Raw genomic sequence first — 16,401 nt, 5'->3', positions numbered from 1 at the left:
GATGCTGGTGTTAGTGGATCTTTCCCCATCTTTGGCATTACTGTAATTATTGCTGTTTTATATGAATCTGGCATGTGTTATGTTCCTTCAGTCTGGTTCATTACTTCCAGGAGAGGAGGAATTAATGTCTTTAAATGTTTTATAGAATTCTATTGAGAGTCCGTCCTCTCCAGGCATTTTATTGTTCGGTAGCTTTTTTAATATATCCTGTATTTCCTCTATTTCAAATGGTTTCATCAATTTGTTTTGCTCCTCTTCTTGCAATTTCGGTAGTTCAATTTTAGCTAAAAACTCATCTATTTTGTCTTCCTTCCCTTCGTTCTCAGTTCGTTATAATTGCTCATAGAATTCCTTAAAGTTTTCATTGATCTCTGTTGGGTTATATGTAATTTGTTTTTCCTTTTCCCTTGATGCCAATACCATTCTTTTAGCTTGTTCTGTTTTAAGCTGCCAAGCTAATATTTTGTGCATTTTTTCGCCTAGCTCATAATACTTCTGTTTTATTTTCATTATGTTCTTCTCTACCTTATATATTTGTAGTGTTTCGTATTTTTTTCCCCACCAATTCTCTTCTTTTTGTTGTATCTTCCCTTGTTGCTAGTTCTTTTTCTGCACTTACTATCTCCCTTTCCAGCTATTCTATTTCCTGATTGTAGTCTTTTTTCATCTTAGTTACATAACTTATTATCTGCCCTCTAATGAAGGCTTTCATTGCATCCCATAATATAAATTTGTCTTTCACTGATTCTGTATTTATTTCAAAGTACATTTTAATTTGGTGCTCAATAAATTCTCTAAAATCCTGTCTTTTAAGTAGCATGGAGTTTAATCACCATCTATATGTTCTTGGTGTGATGTCCTCCAGTTCTATTGCTAATAACAGGTGTGTGTGATCAGGTAACAATCTACCTTTATATTCCGTTTTCCTAACTCTCCCTTGGATATGGGCTGACAACAGGAACAGGTCAATCCTTGAGTATGTTTTATGTCTACTTGAATAATATGAGTATTCCTTCTCCTTTGGGTGTTGTCTCCTCCATATATCCAAAAGTTGCATTTCCTGCATTGATTTAACCATAAATGTGGCTACTTTGTTCTTTCTGCTAGTCTTTTGTCCAGTTTTATCCATCTTTGAATCCAAATTAAGGTTAAAGTCCTCTCCTATCAATATATTCCCCTGCGTGTCTACAATCTTCAAAAAAAATCTTGCATAAACTTTTGATCCTCTTCATTAGGTGCATATATATTGACCAAATTCCAGAGTTCTGAATATATCTGACATTTTATCATTCTATATCTCCCTGCTAGATCTATCATTTCCTCCTCTATTTTGATTGGTACATTTTTATTATTTAATATAGCTACTCCTCTGGCTTTTAAGTTATATGATGCTGCCGTTACCCAGTCTCTCCTTAATTTATTGTGTCCACTTCAGTTAGATGCATTTCCTGCACAAATGCTAAATCTATTTTTTTTTCAGTAAATTTAATAGCCTCTTCCTTTTGATGTGGTTATGTATTCCATTAATATTTATAGAATATTTATAGTCATATAGTTCAACATGGCCATCTCATACTCTTGTTTACATCTCATTTCCACTTCCTCACCACCATCTTTCCCCTTTTCCCCATTTTCATTTCTCAGTTTTCTTTTTTTGAACACACTGTATGACAACATTTCTAAAACATAAAATACTTCAACCACTCCCACATCTGAAATTCCCTTAACCCCAAGTGTTCCCCCCCCCCACTCTCTGAGTTGCCCCTTGTCCCTTGCCAGGCAACCACAACTCCCCTCTCCATTCGGACTGCGAACCCATTCGCAAGTGTCAACTGATTTCGCAGTGACTGTTATTCTCTCCCACCCAACTCCCTCCAGAAAAAACTTTTATCTTCACACTACAACAAAGCTCCCCCTCTTTTCTTCTCTTTTTCTTTTTCTCTTTTAATAACCCCTCCTCTGTTTTTTTTTTCACCCTTCTCCCTTACTTCCCTTTTCTTCCCTCCTTTAGTTCTTACTTATACATTATTTTTACATCTTTTTATGTAGCTTGTCATGGTTCTTTGATCTTGTTACATCTCTTCATCTCTCTTTCTGTCTTGCAGGCATTCACCAAATTCTCATGCTTTCTCCGGATCCAAGAACAGATTGTTTAGCTCCCCCTGGATAACTATTTTAAGCACTGCTGGATATCCTAACATAAATTTATAGCCTTTTTTCCATAGGATCGATTTTGCTGCGTTAAATTCCTTCCTCTTATGTCTGGGTAGAGAAAGAATTTTGACCTTTGTATTCCAGTGGTTTTTTTTTTGTCTTCTCTAATTTTATTCATTGCCTTCTCCAATATATTTTCTCTTGTTGTGTATCTCAGAAATTTTACAAAAATGGATCTTGGATTTTGTTGTGACTGTGGTTTCGGGGTTGATGTTCCATGTGCCCTTTCTATTTCCATTCCTTCCTTCATTTCTGGCATTCCCAGGACTTTTGGGATCCATTCTTTTATAGATTCTTTCATATCTTTGCCTTCTTCATCTTCCTTAAGGCCCACTATCTTTATATTGTTTTGCCTACTATAGTTTTCGATTATATCCATCTTCTAAGCTAACAACTCCTGTGTTTCTTTTACTTTTTTGTCACTTTCTTCCAATTTTATTTTTAAGTCATTCACTTCCATTTCTACCGCCATTACACGTTCTTCCACATTTTCTAATCCTTTCCCTATATCTGTTATGACCAGCTCTATTCTACTCACTTTTTCTTCTGTACTTATCATTTTTCTTTTCATTTCATTAAATTCTAGTGTCATCCATTCTTTTAATGCTTTCATTTGTTCTTGAAAAAAAAATTTTTCTATGTACTGTCCATTAATTTTACCTCCTATTTCTCTGTGCAGAGCTTGGTGTTCTCCTTCTTCTTCTTCTGTCTCTGCTCTTGTGTTTGTATCTTCTACTTCTCTTCCTTGTATCTGTGTCTCTTCTGACTTTCTTGTTGAGCTGCTTGTCTCAGTTTGTTGGGTTTTTTTTCATGGTTTCTTGATGTTGATCCTCTTCTTTTGGGCTGGCTATCTGTTGTGTCTCTTGCTTCCTTTTTTCTTTCTCACCCATCCCTTTCCCGTTGCTTTCTTTAACTTCCAGTTGGGAGCCCTGCTTTCGAGCATTCGTGCTGTGGAGTTCCACTCCACAGCTGGTCCCCCCTCCCGTCAGTGTTCTCTTTGTTCAGTTGCGCATCTCTGTTTGGGTCAGTGAGCCATTTTTGCAGTCCCGCGGTCAGTGGGTCACGACCCTGCGGGGTCTCTACTAACCTTGGGGAGTGGGCTCCTCTTTCCACAGCGGGACCCTGCTTTTTCATGCAGGTAAGGCCTTCACCTTTCTCTTCTGGAGTCTTTCCTTCTTTTCTTCCCGTTTTTGGTTTTTCTTTCTTAGGTGCCATTTTCTCTACACCTTTATTTTTTATTTGTTGTGTTTTGTGTATCTGGGGCTTTCCTTTTTCTTCACTTTTTTTCTTCTTTTCTGGAGAGGACTGGTGTTTTCCTACTAGCCACTACTCCATCACGTGACTCCTACCCAGAAAGGTATCTTCTCCACAGCCACTTGAATGTCCCAGCTGCACTCCACCAGCCGCGTCTGCCGATGCATTATCTGCTTCCGTGCACCTGAAGGCGGCTTTAGCTCCATTTACCCAACATTCTAATTTCCCTTCCTAAAAAATCTATCAACCTGTGTTTTAAATACATTCATTGAAGCAACTTTTACTTCTTCCTCAGGTAGATAATTCCATAGATTCACTACTCTCTGGGAGAAGAAATTTGTCCACCTCTCTGTCTTAAATCTACCTCCCTGAATCTTGAGGCTATGCCCCTAGTTCTAGTCTCAGTTGCCAGTGGAAATAATTTCCCACTTCCAGCTCATCTATTCCTTTCATAATTTTGAATAATTTCCATTTTGGTCTTATCCCTTCAATATAACCTAATTAAAATAACATTAGTTTTTTGTGGGAATTCAATTCCTTTAACCTGTTCTAAAAAAAAATGTCAAATTAAACCAAAAAGATCTCACTTTAGGACAGGTCCAAGTAGAATGTAAAAAAAGTACATATCTGCTGGCCACACATAAAACACTGATTTCAATCTATTTAACTTCTCTGGTGTGAGATATAATTGATGTAAAAAATTATATTGAACTAATCTGTATATAATATTTATATACATATAGTATGTGTCATGCTATCTCAACATAAGTCTGACCAATTTTGTTTATCACTATTGTTACGAGCCCAGAGGACCCCAAAACCCAGCAGCAATAGATATTCACCAAGACAAAAGGTTACTTAAACAAAAGTTGCTTTTAATTATCTTCAAACATGAAAACAGGATCACACTTTAACTTAACTAACCTAACTTAGCCCCCTTCTAATTCTAAGGGCACGTGTATGTTATGTGTATGTAAGTTCAGAAAAGTTCATTGATTCACAGTCCATTCTCACTTCTTATTCCTCCAAGTTCACTAGCTGCAGACAATTTTTATACTGTGCACAAAATTTAACATTTATGAAGTTCACCAGACTTTGGTGCTAGAAAGGTGAATGGTTATTGCTCTGGAATGTTCTTGTCGGTTTTTAGTAGAGAGATCTGTTATTCCTGGACACAAACTGATCTCTTTTAATTAGCCACATCAGTGTCTTGCCGAAGAAACTTGCCCCATTAGGGTTTACCAGATGATAATCTCTTTCTTTCAGGCCACCACAGTGTTCCTTTTAGTTTCTTTTATTTCAAGGGAAACATTAGGCAGCCAATCCTCTCCTCTTGCATGTACCACAAGGGCTTTGACCAGGCTGAACTAAGCACTCACAACCCATCTTCCAAATGAGAGTTTTCCACAAGCTTTCCAGCTTGTCCTGTTCCAGCCCCAGCTGCTGCTGCTGACTGTAGCACTGCAGAACTGATCTCTCTCAGAGAAAAAGCCTGTTTGACTCTCTCTGCTTGCAAAACCACATGACCCTATTAGAATAGCAAGCTGCACTCCCAGACAGCCTGCGGCTCCGAACTACTCCTCCGATCTCTTTCATCTGTGGCCTTCCAAAACAAAAATCCATTAGTGAAGTCTCTTGGGCACTCCCCAAAATTTTTGCAAAAGTCCCCAGAGCCGCCCTGTCTGGCTTGACCAGAGCTCCAGTATTTTAAGTGAGATCTGTTTTGAAATGTTTGTATGCAACCTTGATTAAAAAAAAACCCTGCCCCAATTTATCTCCCCAAAACATATCTATATAGAATACAACCACAACATAATCTGTCATACTATTAATATTTAAATCCATCTCCCATTGCTGTCTGGACCTATGTGTCCCCTGTTTGGAACTCCCCTTCTGCAATAAAGTGTACATAGCTGAAATAAATTTATTTATATATCTATTACATATCAGCATTTCCACATCACCACATTTCAGTAATAATACTGTTGGACCAAATTTATCTCTTAAATAAGCCCTTAATTAATAATAGCAAAAATGTGTATTATTTCGTACCCATCTTTATTTTTTAATTGTTCAAATGACATTAAATTTCTTCCTTTGTTCTAATCTTCTATATATCTAATTCCTTTCCGAGATTAAATGTTTAAAAATTGATTATTCATTGAAAATGGAATAAATCGATTCTGTATGAAAGGCCTTTTTGGCAGGACAACCCCCCCCCTCCCCTCCCCACCCCTATTCAAATTTCATGTTTACCTTAATCCAAATAATAATTAAATGTTTCAACAAATGTGCTTCCCTCTCTCCAGATATTAATTTCAATTCCCATTTATATATAACATCTTCCAATATTCTCTGTCCTATTTTATTAATTTCTATTTTAATCATGCTGGCTTTTCTCCCTCATTAAAAATAGAGCCTGAAACCTCATTTGAGCTACCTTATAGTAATTTTTTAAAATTTGGTAACTGTAAACCTCCTAACTCAATCATCAGCCTTTTAAATTTCTAATCATTATTGGTGTTCTCTGCTTTATCATGCACGAATGAAGATATTAGATGTGAATGGGATTGATCTTGCCTGTAAGGCATGGCTGGGTAGCCAGAAAACTCGTATTTCATGCACTTTAAATTAAGAATGATTCCGTTGAGGTGCTAATGGACTATAGCTGGCTACCATTCAATAAACCTGTATGAGTCGCTGCCTGGAGTGGAAGGGAAGATAAAATTATATTTGCTAAATTAGGAAATGTTAAGCCAGTATAGAGCATACAGCAAAAAGTAAATTATGCTTGACAGTTTTATATTAGTTGCATTTTTCATATTGTTAGCCTGTCTATGAGTGAGCAGTTGCCTTAGGTTATTCCCATAATTTGGGCTTCTTTTTCTATGTGTCAATTAATATTAGTCTCTTATGTTTTTTTCTCAAAAGCAATGAACCTAAAATATTCCAGTGCAGTATTTCTGTTCTTTTTCAATCCAATCAATTAAAAAAACTTCCTGTCTATAAGATCCCAATATCTCATCTTAAAAATTAATTAGGAAGTTGCAAAGCTCTTTACTGTTTACTGAAGTGGAAAGTGCTGAGAACAAGGTAAGTCTTACTTAAGCACACAGTAAGTAAAAATAGCTATAGGCCATTCAGCTGCCTTGTTAGGCATTCAGTGGCTCATCTTTTATCAGATTTCCCTGAATTCCTGCACAGTTGGCATAGCAGTTAGCATTCCTTTACATTGCCGATGAATAGGACCGAGGTTCGAATACTGCGCTGTCTGTAAAGAGTTTGCACATTCTCCCCGTGTCTGCATGGGTTTTCCCTGGGGGTTCTAGTTTCCTCCCACTAATCGAAACGTACTGTAGGTTATTTGGGTGGCACGGATTCTTGGTCCAAAATGGCCTGTTACCATGCTGCATATATAAATTTTTTTAATTTAATTTAATTTTTAAAATTTTAATTGAAAAATATTTTTTTTTAAATTAAATTTAAATACATTTTAAATTTAATATCTAAGAGTTACTGATCTTGGCCTGAATTTACTTAGCAATTCGAAGGCCTCTTCGATGGAGAAATTTACCATTACCTTTGATTTTCTAGTTCCAATGAAACATTTTTTCTGCATCCCTTCTGTCAAACACTGTAAGAATTTGGTACATTTTATGTGGTTATTTCTCAGAGAACAAAACAAAGGACTCTACATCACCTTTGTTGACCTCACCAAAGCCTTCGACACCGTGAGCAGGAAAGGGCTTTGGCAAATACAAGAGCGCCTCGGATGCCCCCCAAAGTTCCTCAACATGGTTATCCAACTGCACGAAAACCAACGAGGTCGGGTCAGATACAGCAATGAGCTCTCTGAACCCTTCTCCATTAACAATGGCGTGAAGCAAGGCTGCGTTCTCGCACCAACCCTCTTTTCAATCTTCTTCAGCATGATGCTGAACCGAGCCATGAAAGACCTCAACAATGAAGACGCTGTTTACATCCGGTACCGCACAGATAGCAGTCTCTTCAATCTGAGGCGCCTGCAAGCTCACACCAAGACACAAGAGCAACTTGTCCGTGAACTACTCTTTGCAGACGATGCCGCTTTAGTTGCCCATTCAGAGCCAGCTCTTCAGCGCTTGACGTCCTGTTTTGCGGAAACTGCCAAAATGTTTGGCCTGGAAGTCAGCCTGAAGAAAACTGAGGTCCTCCATCAGCCAGCTCCCCACCATGACTACCAGCCCCCCCACATCTCCATCGGGCACACAAAAGTCAAAACGGTCAACCAGTTTACCTATCTCGGCTGCACCATTTCATGGGATGCAAGGATCGACAACGAGATAGACAACAGACTCGCCAAGGCAAATAGCACCTTTGGAAGACTACACAAAAGAGTCTGGAAAAGCAACCAACTGAAAAACCTCACAAAGATAAGCGTATACAGAGCCGTTGTCATACCCACACTCCTGTTCAGCTCCGAATCATGGGTCCTCTACCGGCATCACCTACGGCTCCTAGAACACTTCCACCAGCGTTGTCTCCGCTCCATCCTCAACATTCATTGGAGCGACTTCATCCCTAACATCGAAGTACTCGAGATGGCAGAGGCCGACAGCATCAAATCCATGCTGTTGAAGATCCAACTGCGCTGGGTAGGTCACGTCTCCAGAATTGAGGACCATCGCCTCCCAAGATCGTGTTATATGGCGAGCTCTTCACTGGCCATCGTGTCAGAGGTGCACCAAAGAAGAGGTACAAGGACTGCTTAAAGAAATCTCTTGGTGCCTGCCACATTGACCACCGCCAGTGGGCTGATATCGCCTCAAACCGTGCATCTTGGCGCCTCACAGTTCTCCAGGCAGCAACCTCCTTTGAAGAAGACCGCAGAGCCCACCTCACTGACAAAAGACAAAGGAGGAAAAACCCAACACCCAACCCCAACCAACCAATTTTCCCCAGCAACCGCTGCAACCTTGTCTGCCTGTCCCGCATCGGACTTGTCAGCCACAAACGAGCCTGCAGCTGACGTGGACATTTACCCCTCCATATATCTTCGTCCACGAAGCCAATCCAAAGAGAAGAGATTTCTCTGTCATCTACACTCAAGCATACAGGCCTGGTCATAATCCCTTCTCATCTTATCAACCTTTGCTCCCTCCCCTGTTTCAATTTTTAAAAAATTATTTACAACACTGTAGAAGCCAATTCCAGGCATTGAAACCTGTTCCACCCAACTTAACCTGCAACCCTGACTTTTTGGGGGGTGGGAGGAAACCAGAGCATCCAGGAAAAACCCATGCAGGTCACGGAGGAATGTACAAACTCTTTACAAACAGCGCCATTGTTTTGGTATATCCATAGATAAGAAGGCTTGAGATTTCACATAATGGACCCTATATATAAGTAAAACAAGGTATTTCAATTCCTTTACTCAAATTCTCTTGCAAGAAAGACTAATAAGCAAGTGCCTTCCTAATTACCTGTTGATCCTGCATATTAACATTTAGTGATCCATGTACATGAGACACCATCACCATTTAGGCTCTCAACATTTAATTATTATTCTGGTTTTTTTTTGTTCTTATGCAGATGACCTCATATTTTTCCATATAATTATTACATTATCCTTTTACATGTACTTCTAATTACTTGAATTTAAACTTGTTACTGTTACTGTTTTGGGGATTATTGATAACTTCAGTGTTTTCAGCCCCTTGATATTTAACTCCACCCAAACTGATTCTATTTCTTGATCTTCACAGCTAAGTTATTTCAGCTATCTGCTTTAACCCTCCATACTCACCTTCTTTTGCCTGTCTCTTCCAAAAGTTAAGTATCTTTTACCCAACCTTGATCAGTTTGCAACCATATCTCTGTATGGTTATTAATTTGTACCCTCCTCTTAATTTGTACAATCGGATGACAATATACTAGAACTATTGTGCCAATAATTAATCAACCTTGCTATAAACATAATAAATATTTAAAATAAAAAAGCACCAGATGAGCAAAGTTAAGCATTTACTTATTTGTAATTTCTTTCAGAATCATGTTGCCAAAAATTGTGTGGTTTTATTTTCTAAGTCCTTTTGTCCTTACTGTAAGAAGATAAAGATACTCTTCCAAGAACAAGATATCAACTACAAGGCAATTGAATTGGATTTACGCAAAGATGGCACTACCATCCAAAACGTACTTGAGGAATTGACTGGGGTTAGAACAGTAAGTCATCTTCTGTTTGTAATATGCCGTTCTCCAGGGAGTCAATATATGAGATCAAGATGAGTACAACCTCATTGGATTTACTTTGTGTTGTGAGAATGAAAAAACTTGGTGGCTGCTTTCCAAGCTTTACTCAATTTAATTGTACAGCTACAGTTAGAATTTAAAAGAAAGATGCATTCTAAATTCCTGAAGAGGAGTGGCAACAGCCAGGATCAACTAAATATGAAATGCAAGCTTATTAATAATTAAGAATAACTTTGTAATATTGTATTCTTCCCTCCTAAAAAGACATTAGCAGTATCAAGCAACATTTTACAAGACTACTCCCATTCATATCAATTGGAAGGTTTTGGTACACAATCAGATCTCCTTAGTTCTTATGAGGCTACTATTTCATCATCCTCCACACTATGACATATCATATCTTCCTCTTCCTCCAGTGATCAATACCACCAGATTTCTTTTATCTTGTTCCACAATAGGAGATGTGGGCATTGCCTTGGCTTCTGGACAAGGTGTCAAGTCACGAACAGACACAGTAGGCTCCCATTTATCTGGGTACCTGATGTTTGCTTAGGTTGGATTACTGTCAAGAAGTTCAACTTTATCTACAAGTGGTTCATTCTTGTTACTCCTCACAAACCTTAGTAGTATGGGTCGAAGGGTCATTAGCCAGGAGGGTAGTGAATTTCCATGAGATGAGCGGTGTTGGAATGCAAAAACAAATGGTCATGGGGTGTAGTATTTGTTGCTGTACATAACAGCAATCTTTGGGAGTGTAGTACTGCAGGAAGCACCAGTTCCCAATACTTCTCTGGCAGGTTACATGATCTAAGAGCCAAACCGACTGCCTTCCATATGATCCCGTTGAACGTCTCTACCTGTCCATTCCTGATTGGGTGGAATGGGGTAGTATGACTTGTGGCAACCCCCTTCTGGGAGAGATAACCTTTCAGATCCTTAGTCACGAAGGTGGTGCCTCGATCAGAGTGTGTATAATTTGGCATTCCACATAGGCTAAATAGCAGATCCAGGCATCTGATCATTGTTGTAGTATGCGCAGGAAAGGCAAAGGGGAAATGCGAATTTTCATCAACTATTTTAAGTCGATATGGGTTACACAAAGCTGTAGGCAAGGGTCCCTTGAAATCAATACTAAGCTGTTCCATAGGTTGTGTTGCTTTGATAAGAGCGTTACGAGCCCAGAGGAGCCCAAAACTCAGCAGCAATATTCACCAAGACAAATGGTTACTTACACAAATGTTGCTTTTAATTATCTTTAAACATGAAAATAGAATCAAACTTTAACTTATCACCTAACAGCCCCCTTCTGATTATAAGCGCATGTGTTTGTAATGTGTGTGTAAGTTCAGAAAAGTTCTTTGGTTCACAGTCCAATCTCACTTCTCATTCTCCCAAGTTCACTGGTTGCAGGCAATTCTTATACTGTGCATAGAAGTTCACCAGGCTTTCGTGCTTGAAAGGTAAATGGTTACCACTCAAGAAGGTTTGTGTCGGTGTTCAGAGAGAGATTTGTTGTTCCAGGACATCCACAACTGATGTACTTCCATCAGTCACGTCAGTGTCTTGCTGATGAAACTTGCCCCTTCAGGGTTCTCAAGATGATAACCTCTTTCATCAGGTCATCACAGAGTTCATTTTTGGTTATCTTATCCCATTAGACAGCCAGTCCTCTCCTCTTGAATGAATCATGGGGCTTTGACCAGGCTGTCTTCCAAATGGGGCTTTCCACAATCTTGCCAGCTTGTCCTGTTCCAGTCCCTGCTGCTGTTGCTGGCTGTAACACTGTAGGAGTGATCCGTGTGTGTGTGTGTGTGTGTGTGTGTCACACACACACACACACACACACACACACACACACACACACACAGAGAGAGAGAAAGCCTGTTTCTCTCTCACTGCTTACAAAGCTGCATGACCTTCTTTGAATAGCAAGTTCCTCTCCAGACACGCTCTTTCATCTGTTGCATTTTTGTAAACAACAATCTATTAGTGATGTCTCTTGGGCACTCTTCAAAGCTCCTGGAAAGACTGTTGGCCCCAACATGTATTTTAAATAAGATCAGTTTTCAAGTGTTTGTATGTGACCTACTCTAACAAACTTTTCCCGATTTATCTCCCAAAAATATATGTATATACTCTGTCACAAGAGTCCCTCCCGGTGGGTGATAGAACTGAGGTTTTAGTTCAGCAAAGACCCTGCATGAAGCACAAGTCTTCTTGTCATCTTCTGTAGAAAAGGGGAGCTCATTTGCTCTAACAAAATGCAGCAGCTGAGTTATTCCTGAATGACAAAGCCCATTGTGAATGTCAGCGAGTGTGGAAGTAGTAAAGGCTGAATAAGTGTATGCCTGACTAAATGTGTTAGAGACTACATTCTCTTTCCGAGGGTGGGACTTTATTGTGTAACTAAATGCTGCAAGTTGCAGCCTCCATTCTTGAATCTTTGTGTTCTTTATCTTTGTATGCCTTTTACTGTCAAAGATAAGGGCCACTGACCTCTGATCAATAACCATTCTAAAGTGGCGCAGTGCCTGGGAGTGGCTTTATCTGTTCACTGCCTCAATGAGAGCAGTCACTTCTTTCTCTACAATGTGGTAATAGCTATACATTTTCTTGCTACAGCTAACCTTAATTGTATAAATGCTAATTGTGGTTTGTCCATCCGCAACCCCAACATTAATGTGTTCATATAACTCAATAAACACATCATCCAATCCAATTGCAAATCCACCTTAAATAAATCTCTCAAAAATTTTTCCCAAAAATGTTTAACTTTTTCACATACCCAGACAGAATGCAAAAAGGTACCTATCTATTCCCCACATCTAAAACATAAATTTGATGAAGTAAAACCATATTTCTTCAACTTTTCAGGTGTTAAATACAATTGATGTATAAAATTATAATTAACCATATTATATCTCACATTAAGTAATTTCGTAACACTGTCAACTCAAATATTTGACCATTCTTCCCAAGACAAAATAATATCCAAATCCTTCTCCCACTTCTTCATTTTATATATATATATATTAATCTTATCCATCTTTTCTTGCAACAGCATATACATTTCCAAAATAAACCCCTTGTTTCCTTTATCAGCAAGTAACATCTCAAATTTTGTTTGACCTGATAATACCAATTCTCATCCAAAATTTGCTAGAAATAAATCTCGAACTTGATAATAAGCAAAAAAAAGAATTTAATGAAATACCAAACTTCTCTCAAAATTTATTAAATGAGAGAAATCTACCTGCTTCAAAACAATCCTTCACCAATTTTACTCCTTTCATTTCCCAATCTTTCATATAAAGGTTATTTAAAGAAAAAGGAATCATTTTATTCTGATACAATGGTGATTTAGCTGAAAATGTTCCTTTGGATCCTATAATCTGGTCTCGCTTGTACCAAATGTCCATTAAATGTCTCAATACAAGCAATTTGTACTTTTGCAATTATAAAGGATTCCATTTATAAATAAATTGACATATTTTATTTTCAAAACTCTGATCTAATACAATCTTTGCCCACATAGATGGTTGATCAATATCAAATAACCTATTGATAAACTTTAGTTGTGTCGCCTCATAATAATTTCGAAAATGTGGTAATTGAGTCCACCTAATTTATATTGCCATATTAATTTTTGCATAGAAACCCTTGACAATTTGCCTTTCCACAAAAACAAACAAATTACTCTATTTAATTCCTTAAAAATTTTCTTCCATACTGCACTTGGAATAGACTGAAAAAAATTGTATACGGGGATATATATTCATTTTTATACAATTAACTCATCCAATTAAAGTTAATGGTAGATCTTTCCATCTATGTAAATCAGCTTTAATCTTATTTAACAACAGTATATAATTTAAACTATATAAATTTTGATATTCTTTATTCACTATGACCCCTAAATATTTAATTGTATTAGACCATCTAAATTTAGTATTTTTTTTTTCTGCAGCCTGTATGATCTTCATCTGATATAGGTAATATCTCATTTTTATCCCAATTAACTTTATAACCTGAAATCATACCATACCAATTTAACAAATTTTATAATGGTTCTAAAGAGTCTTTAGGATATGACAAATATATCAACACATCATCTGCAAACAGGTTAATTTTATACTCTTGTTCCCATATTGTAATTCCTTTAATATTAAAATCTTGTCTTATAGCTTGAGCCAAAGGTTCTATTACTAAAGCAAACAATGCTGGTGAAAATGGACAACCTTGTCTTGTTGATCGAAACAAATTAAACACTGATGAAATTTGTCCATTTGTCATCACTCTTGCAGAAGGATTAGTTTATAAAGTTTTAACCAAACCAATAAAAAGTGGTCCAAATTTAAATCTTTCTAACACCTTAAACAAAAAGTTCCACTCAACACGGTCAAAAGCTTTTTCTGCATCTAACGTTAATATCATCTGTTGATTAATCTGTTGTCTTGAAGCATTCATTATTGTAATCAATTTGGTAATATTATCAGCTGAATATCTACCTTTAATAAATCCTGCTTGATCAACAGGTATTAATTTTGGTAAAAAATTAGCCAATCTATTAGCTAATACCTTTGCCACAATTTCATAATCCACATTTAATAAAGATATTGGTCTATATGAAGCCACTTTTAAAGGATCCCTATCCTTCTTTGGAAAAACTGTTATCAATGCCCTTGAAAAAGATTCCGGAAATGAACCTGTTTCTGTTGCTTGTTTCAGTACTTCTGCATATACAGGAAACAAAAAATCATTCAATTCTTTACAAAACTCCGTTCTAAATCTGTCCTCTCTGTGAGATTTCCCACTAGACATAGATTGCAGTGCTCTTTTAAGTTCTAAATCAGTAAATGAACTATCTAAGTCCCTCATTTAATAATGGTAAATTTAAATTAGATAAAAATAGATTCAATCTGGTCCATATCTTGAGAACCCTCAGACATATATAAATTTTGATAAAACTTTTTTAAAATCCTCATTAATTTCCTGTGGTTTATATGTAATCTCTGAATTTTTTCTAATTGCATTAATCGTTCTAGATACCTGTTCAGTTTTCAACTGCCAAGCTAAAACTTTGTGCCCTCTCTCCTAATTCATAATGATGTTGCTTCGATCGTTGACATTTTTTTTCATAATTATAAGTTTGCAAAGTATTATAATGAAGTTTTAATTTAGATAATTGTATCTTATTATCTTCAGTAGAATACTTCTGAAATTTCTTCTCTAACACTGCTATTTCTTTTTCCAAATTTTGATTCTCTAACAAATACTGCTTTTTACTTTTGCTGTATAACTATAATCTGACCTCTTAAATATGTTTTCAAAGCATCCCTTAAAATAAATTTACTCTGTACCAAACCCTCATTCATTTGCAAATTTGATCTTTTATATACTTAACAAAGTCAGGTTTTTTTTTAACAACATTTCATTAAATCTCCAACAATAAGTAGTTTCTACCACCTCAGGACCAACACATGAAACTAACAACAGTGAATGATCAGACAATATTCTACTTTTGTATTCAGCATGAGTAAATCTACCCTGCAATTGTGCCAAAACTAAAAATAAATCAATTCGAGAAAACAAATTAGGAAGTATAAAAAAATCTTTTTCAGTTGGATTTAATCTTCTCCATATTTCCACCAAATTTAAATCTCTCATCAGTTCAATTGTTCTTTTAGCCATTTTAGTTATCTTCATAGTTTTTGGAGATTTATCCAACAATGGATCCAGGCAACAATTAAAATCCCCTCCTATCAAAATATTCTCATTCGATTGGTTCAAATTTAAAAAAGCATCTGTAACAAATTCTTCATCGTCCTCATTTGGTGCTTAAGTATTCATCAGTGTCCATGGTTTCTGAAAATATTTTACAATTAACCGTCAACACTCTACCAGCATTATCAGAAAAGGAATCCAAAGCAAAGGGTACGTTTTATGTATCAAAATCGCAACCCCTCTGGCTTTTATATTTAAAAAGGATGCAATCACATTACCAACCCAAACATGTTTCAATTTCAAATGTTTTTTTCTGTCAAATGAGTTTCTTGTAAAAATGCAATATCCACCTTTATATTTTTAATATAATCTAATATATGTTTCCATTTTATTGGATGATTTAGCCCTTTAACATTAAATGTTGCAAAATTTAAGTTATTCATTGTCCCACAATATAGCCAACCCTTACACTAAGTTAAAGCTCATTAAAAAAAAACCCTCAACATCTACAAATATAAAAGAAAATTAAAAATACACAAAAACAAAACTTAAAATTAAATAAACCCTCCCAAAAAACATTAGCCATATCCCCCTTCCCCATACAATATTGTCAGAAAGACAAAAAAGAAAATAAAACAAAGAAAAGAACTATAATCCCCTTCCAAAAAAGAACCTATGATGTTATGACATAAAATTAAAGGTAGTATAGTTCTGCTGAATCTATAAAATGGTGGTTCTCAACCTTTTTCTTTCCACTCACATACCACTTTAAGTAATCCTTATGCCATTGGTTAGTAAGGGATTGCTTAAAGTGGTATGTGAGTGGGAAGGGAAGGTTGAGAATCACTACTCTAGACCCAATTATTATTGAACTATTTTGCTTGAGAAAAATTGTTATTGGTCCATTTCCTTTGGAGTTATGAAACTGTGCACATAATGAGTCAATGAGGTATGATTAAAACAGTGGTTTTAAACTTT

General features: G+C 36.7%; 1 protein-coding gene across 4 annotated transcripts in view; it reads left to right on the top strand.

The window, feature by feature from the left end:
* The window catches only part of glrx2 (glutaredoxin 2), a 44,368-nt gene that overhangs the window by 20,767 nt on the left and 7,200 nt on the right, over positions 1-16,401 (top strand). For 3 of the 4 annotated variants that reach the window (XM_069937840.1, XM_069937838.1, XM_069937839.1), the window contains one exon: positions 9,496-9,672. In XM_069937840.1, coding sequence (XP_069793941.1) covers positions 9,496-9,672 — 177 coding nt within the window. Of the gene's footprint in view, positions 1-9,495; positions 9,673-13,666; positions 13,694-16,401 lie in introns of those variants that run through there. The other variant, XM_069937841.1, reaches the window with a different exon arrangement.

Source organism: Narcine bancroftii, chromosome 5 (genome assembly GCF_036971445.1).
Source record: "Narcine bancroftii isolate sNarBan1 chromosome 5, sNarBan1.hap1, whole genome shotgun sequence".
Classification (NCBI taxonomy): domain Eukaryota; kingdom Metazoa; phylum Chordata; class Chondrichthyes; order Torpediniformes; family Narcinidae; genus Narcine; species Narcine bancroftii.
This window is presented reverse-complemented; position numbering and strand designations above follow the sequence as displayed.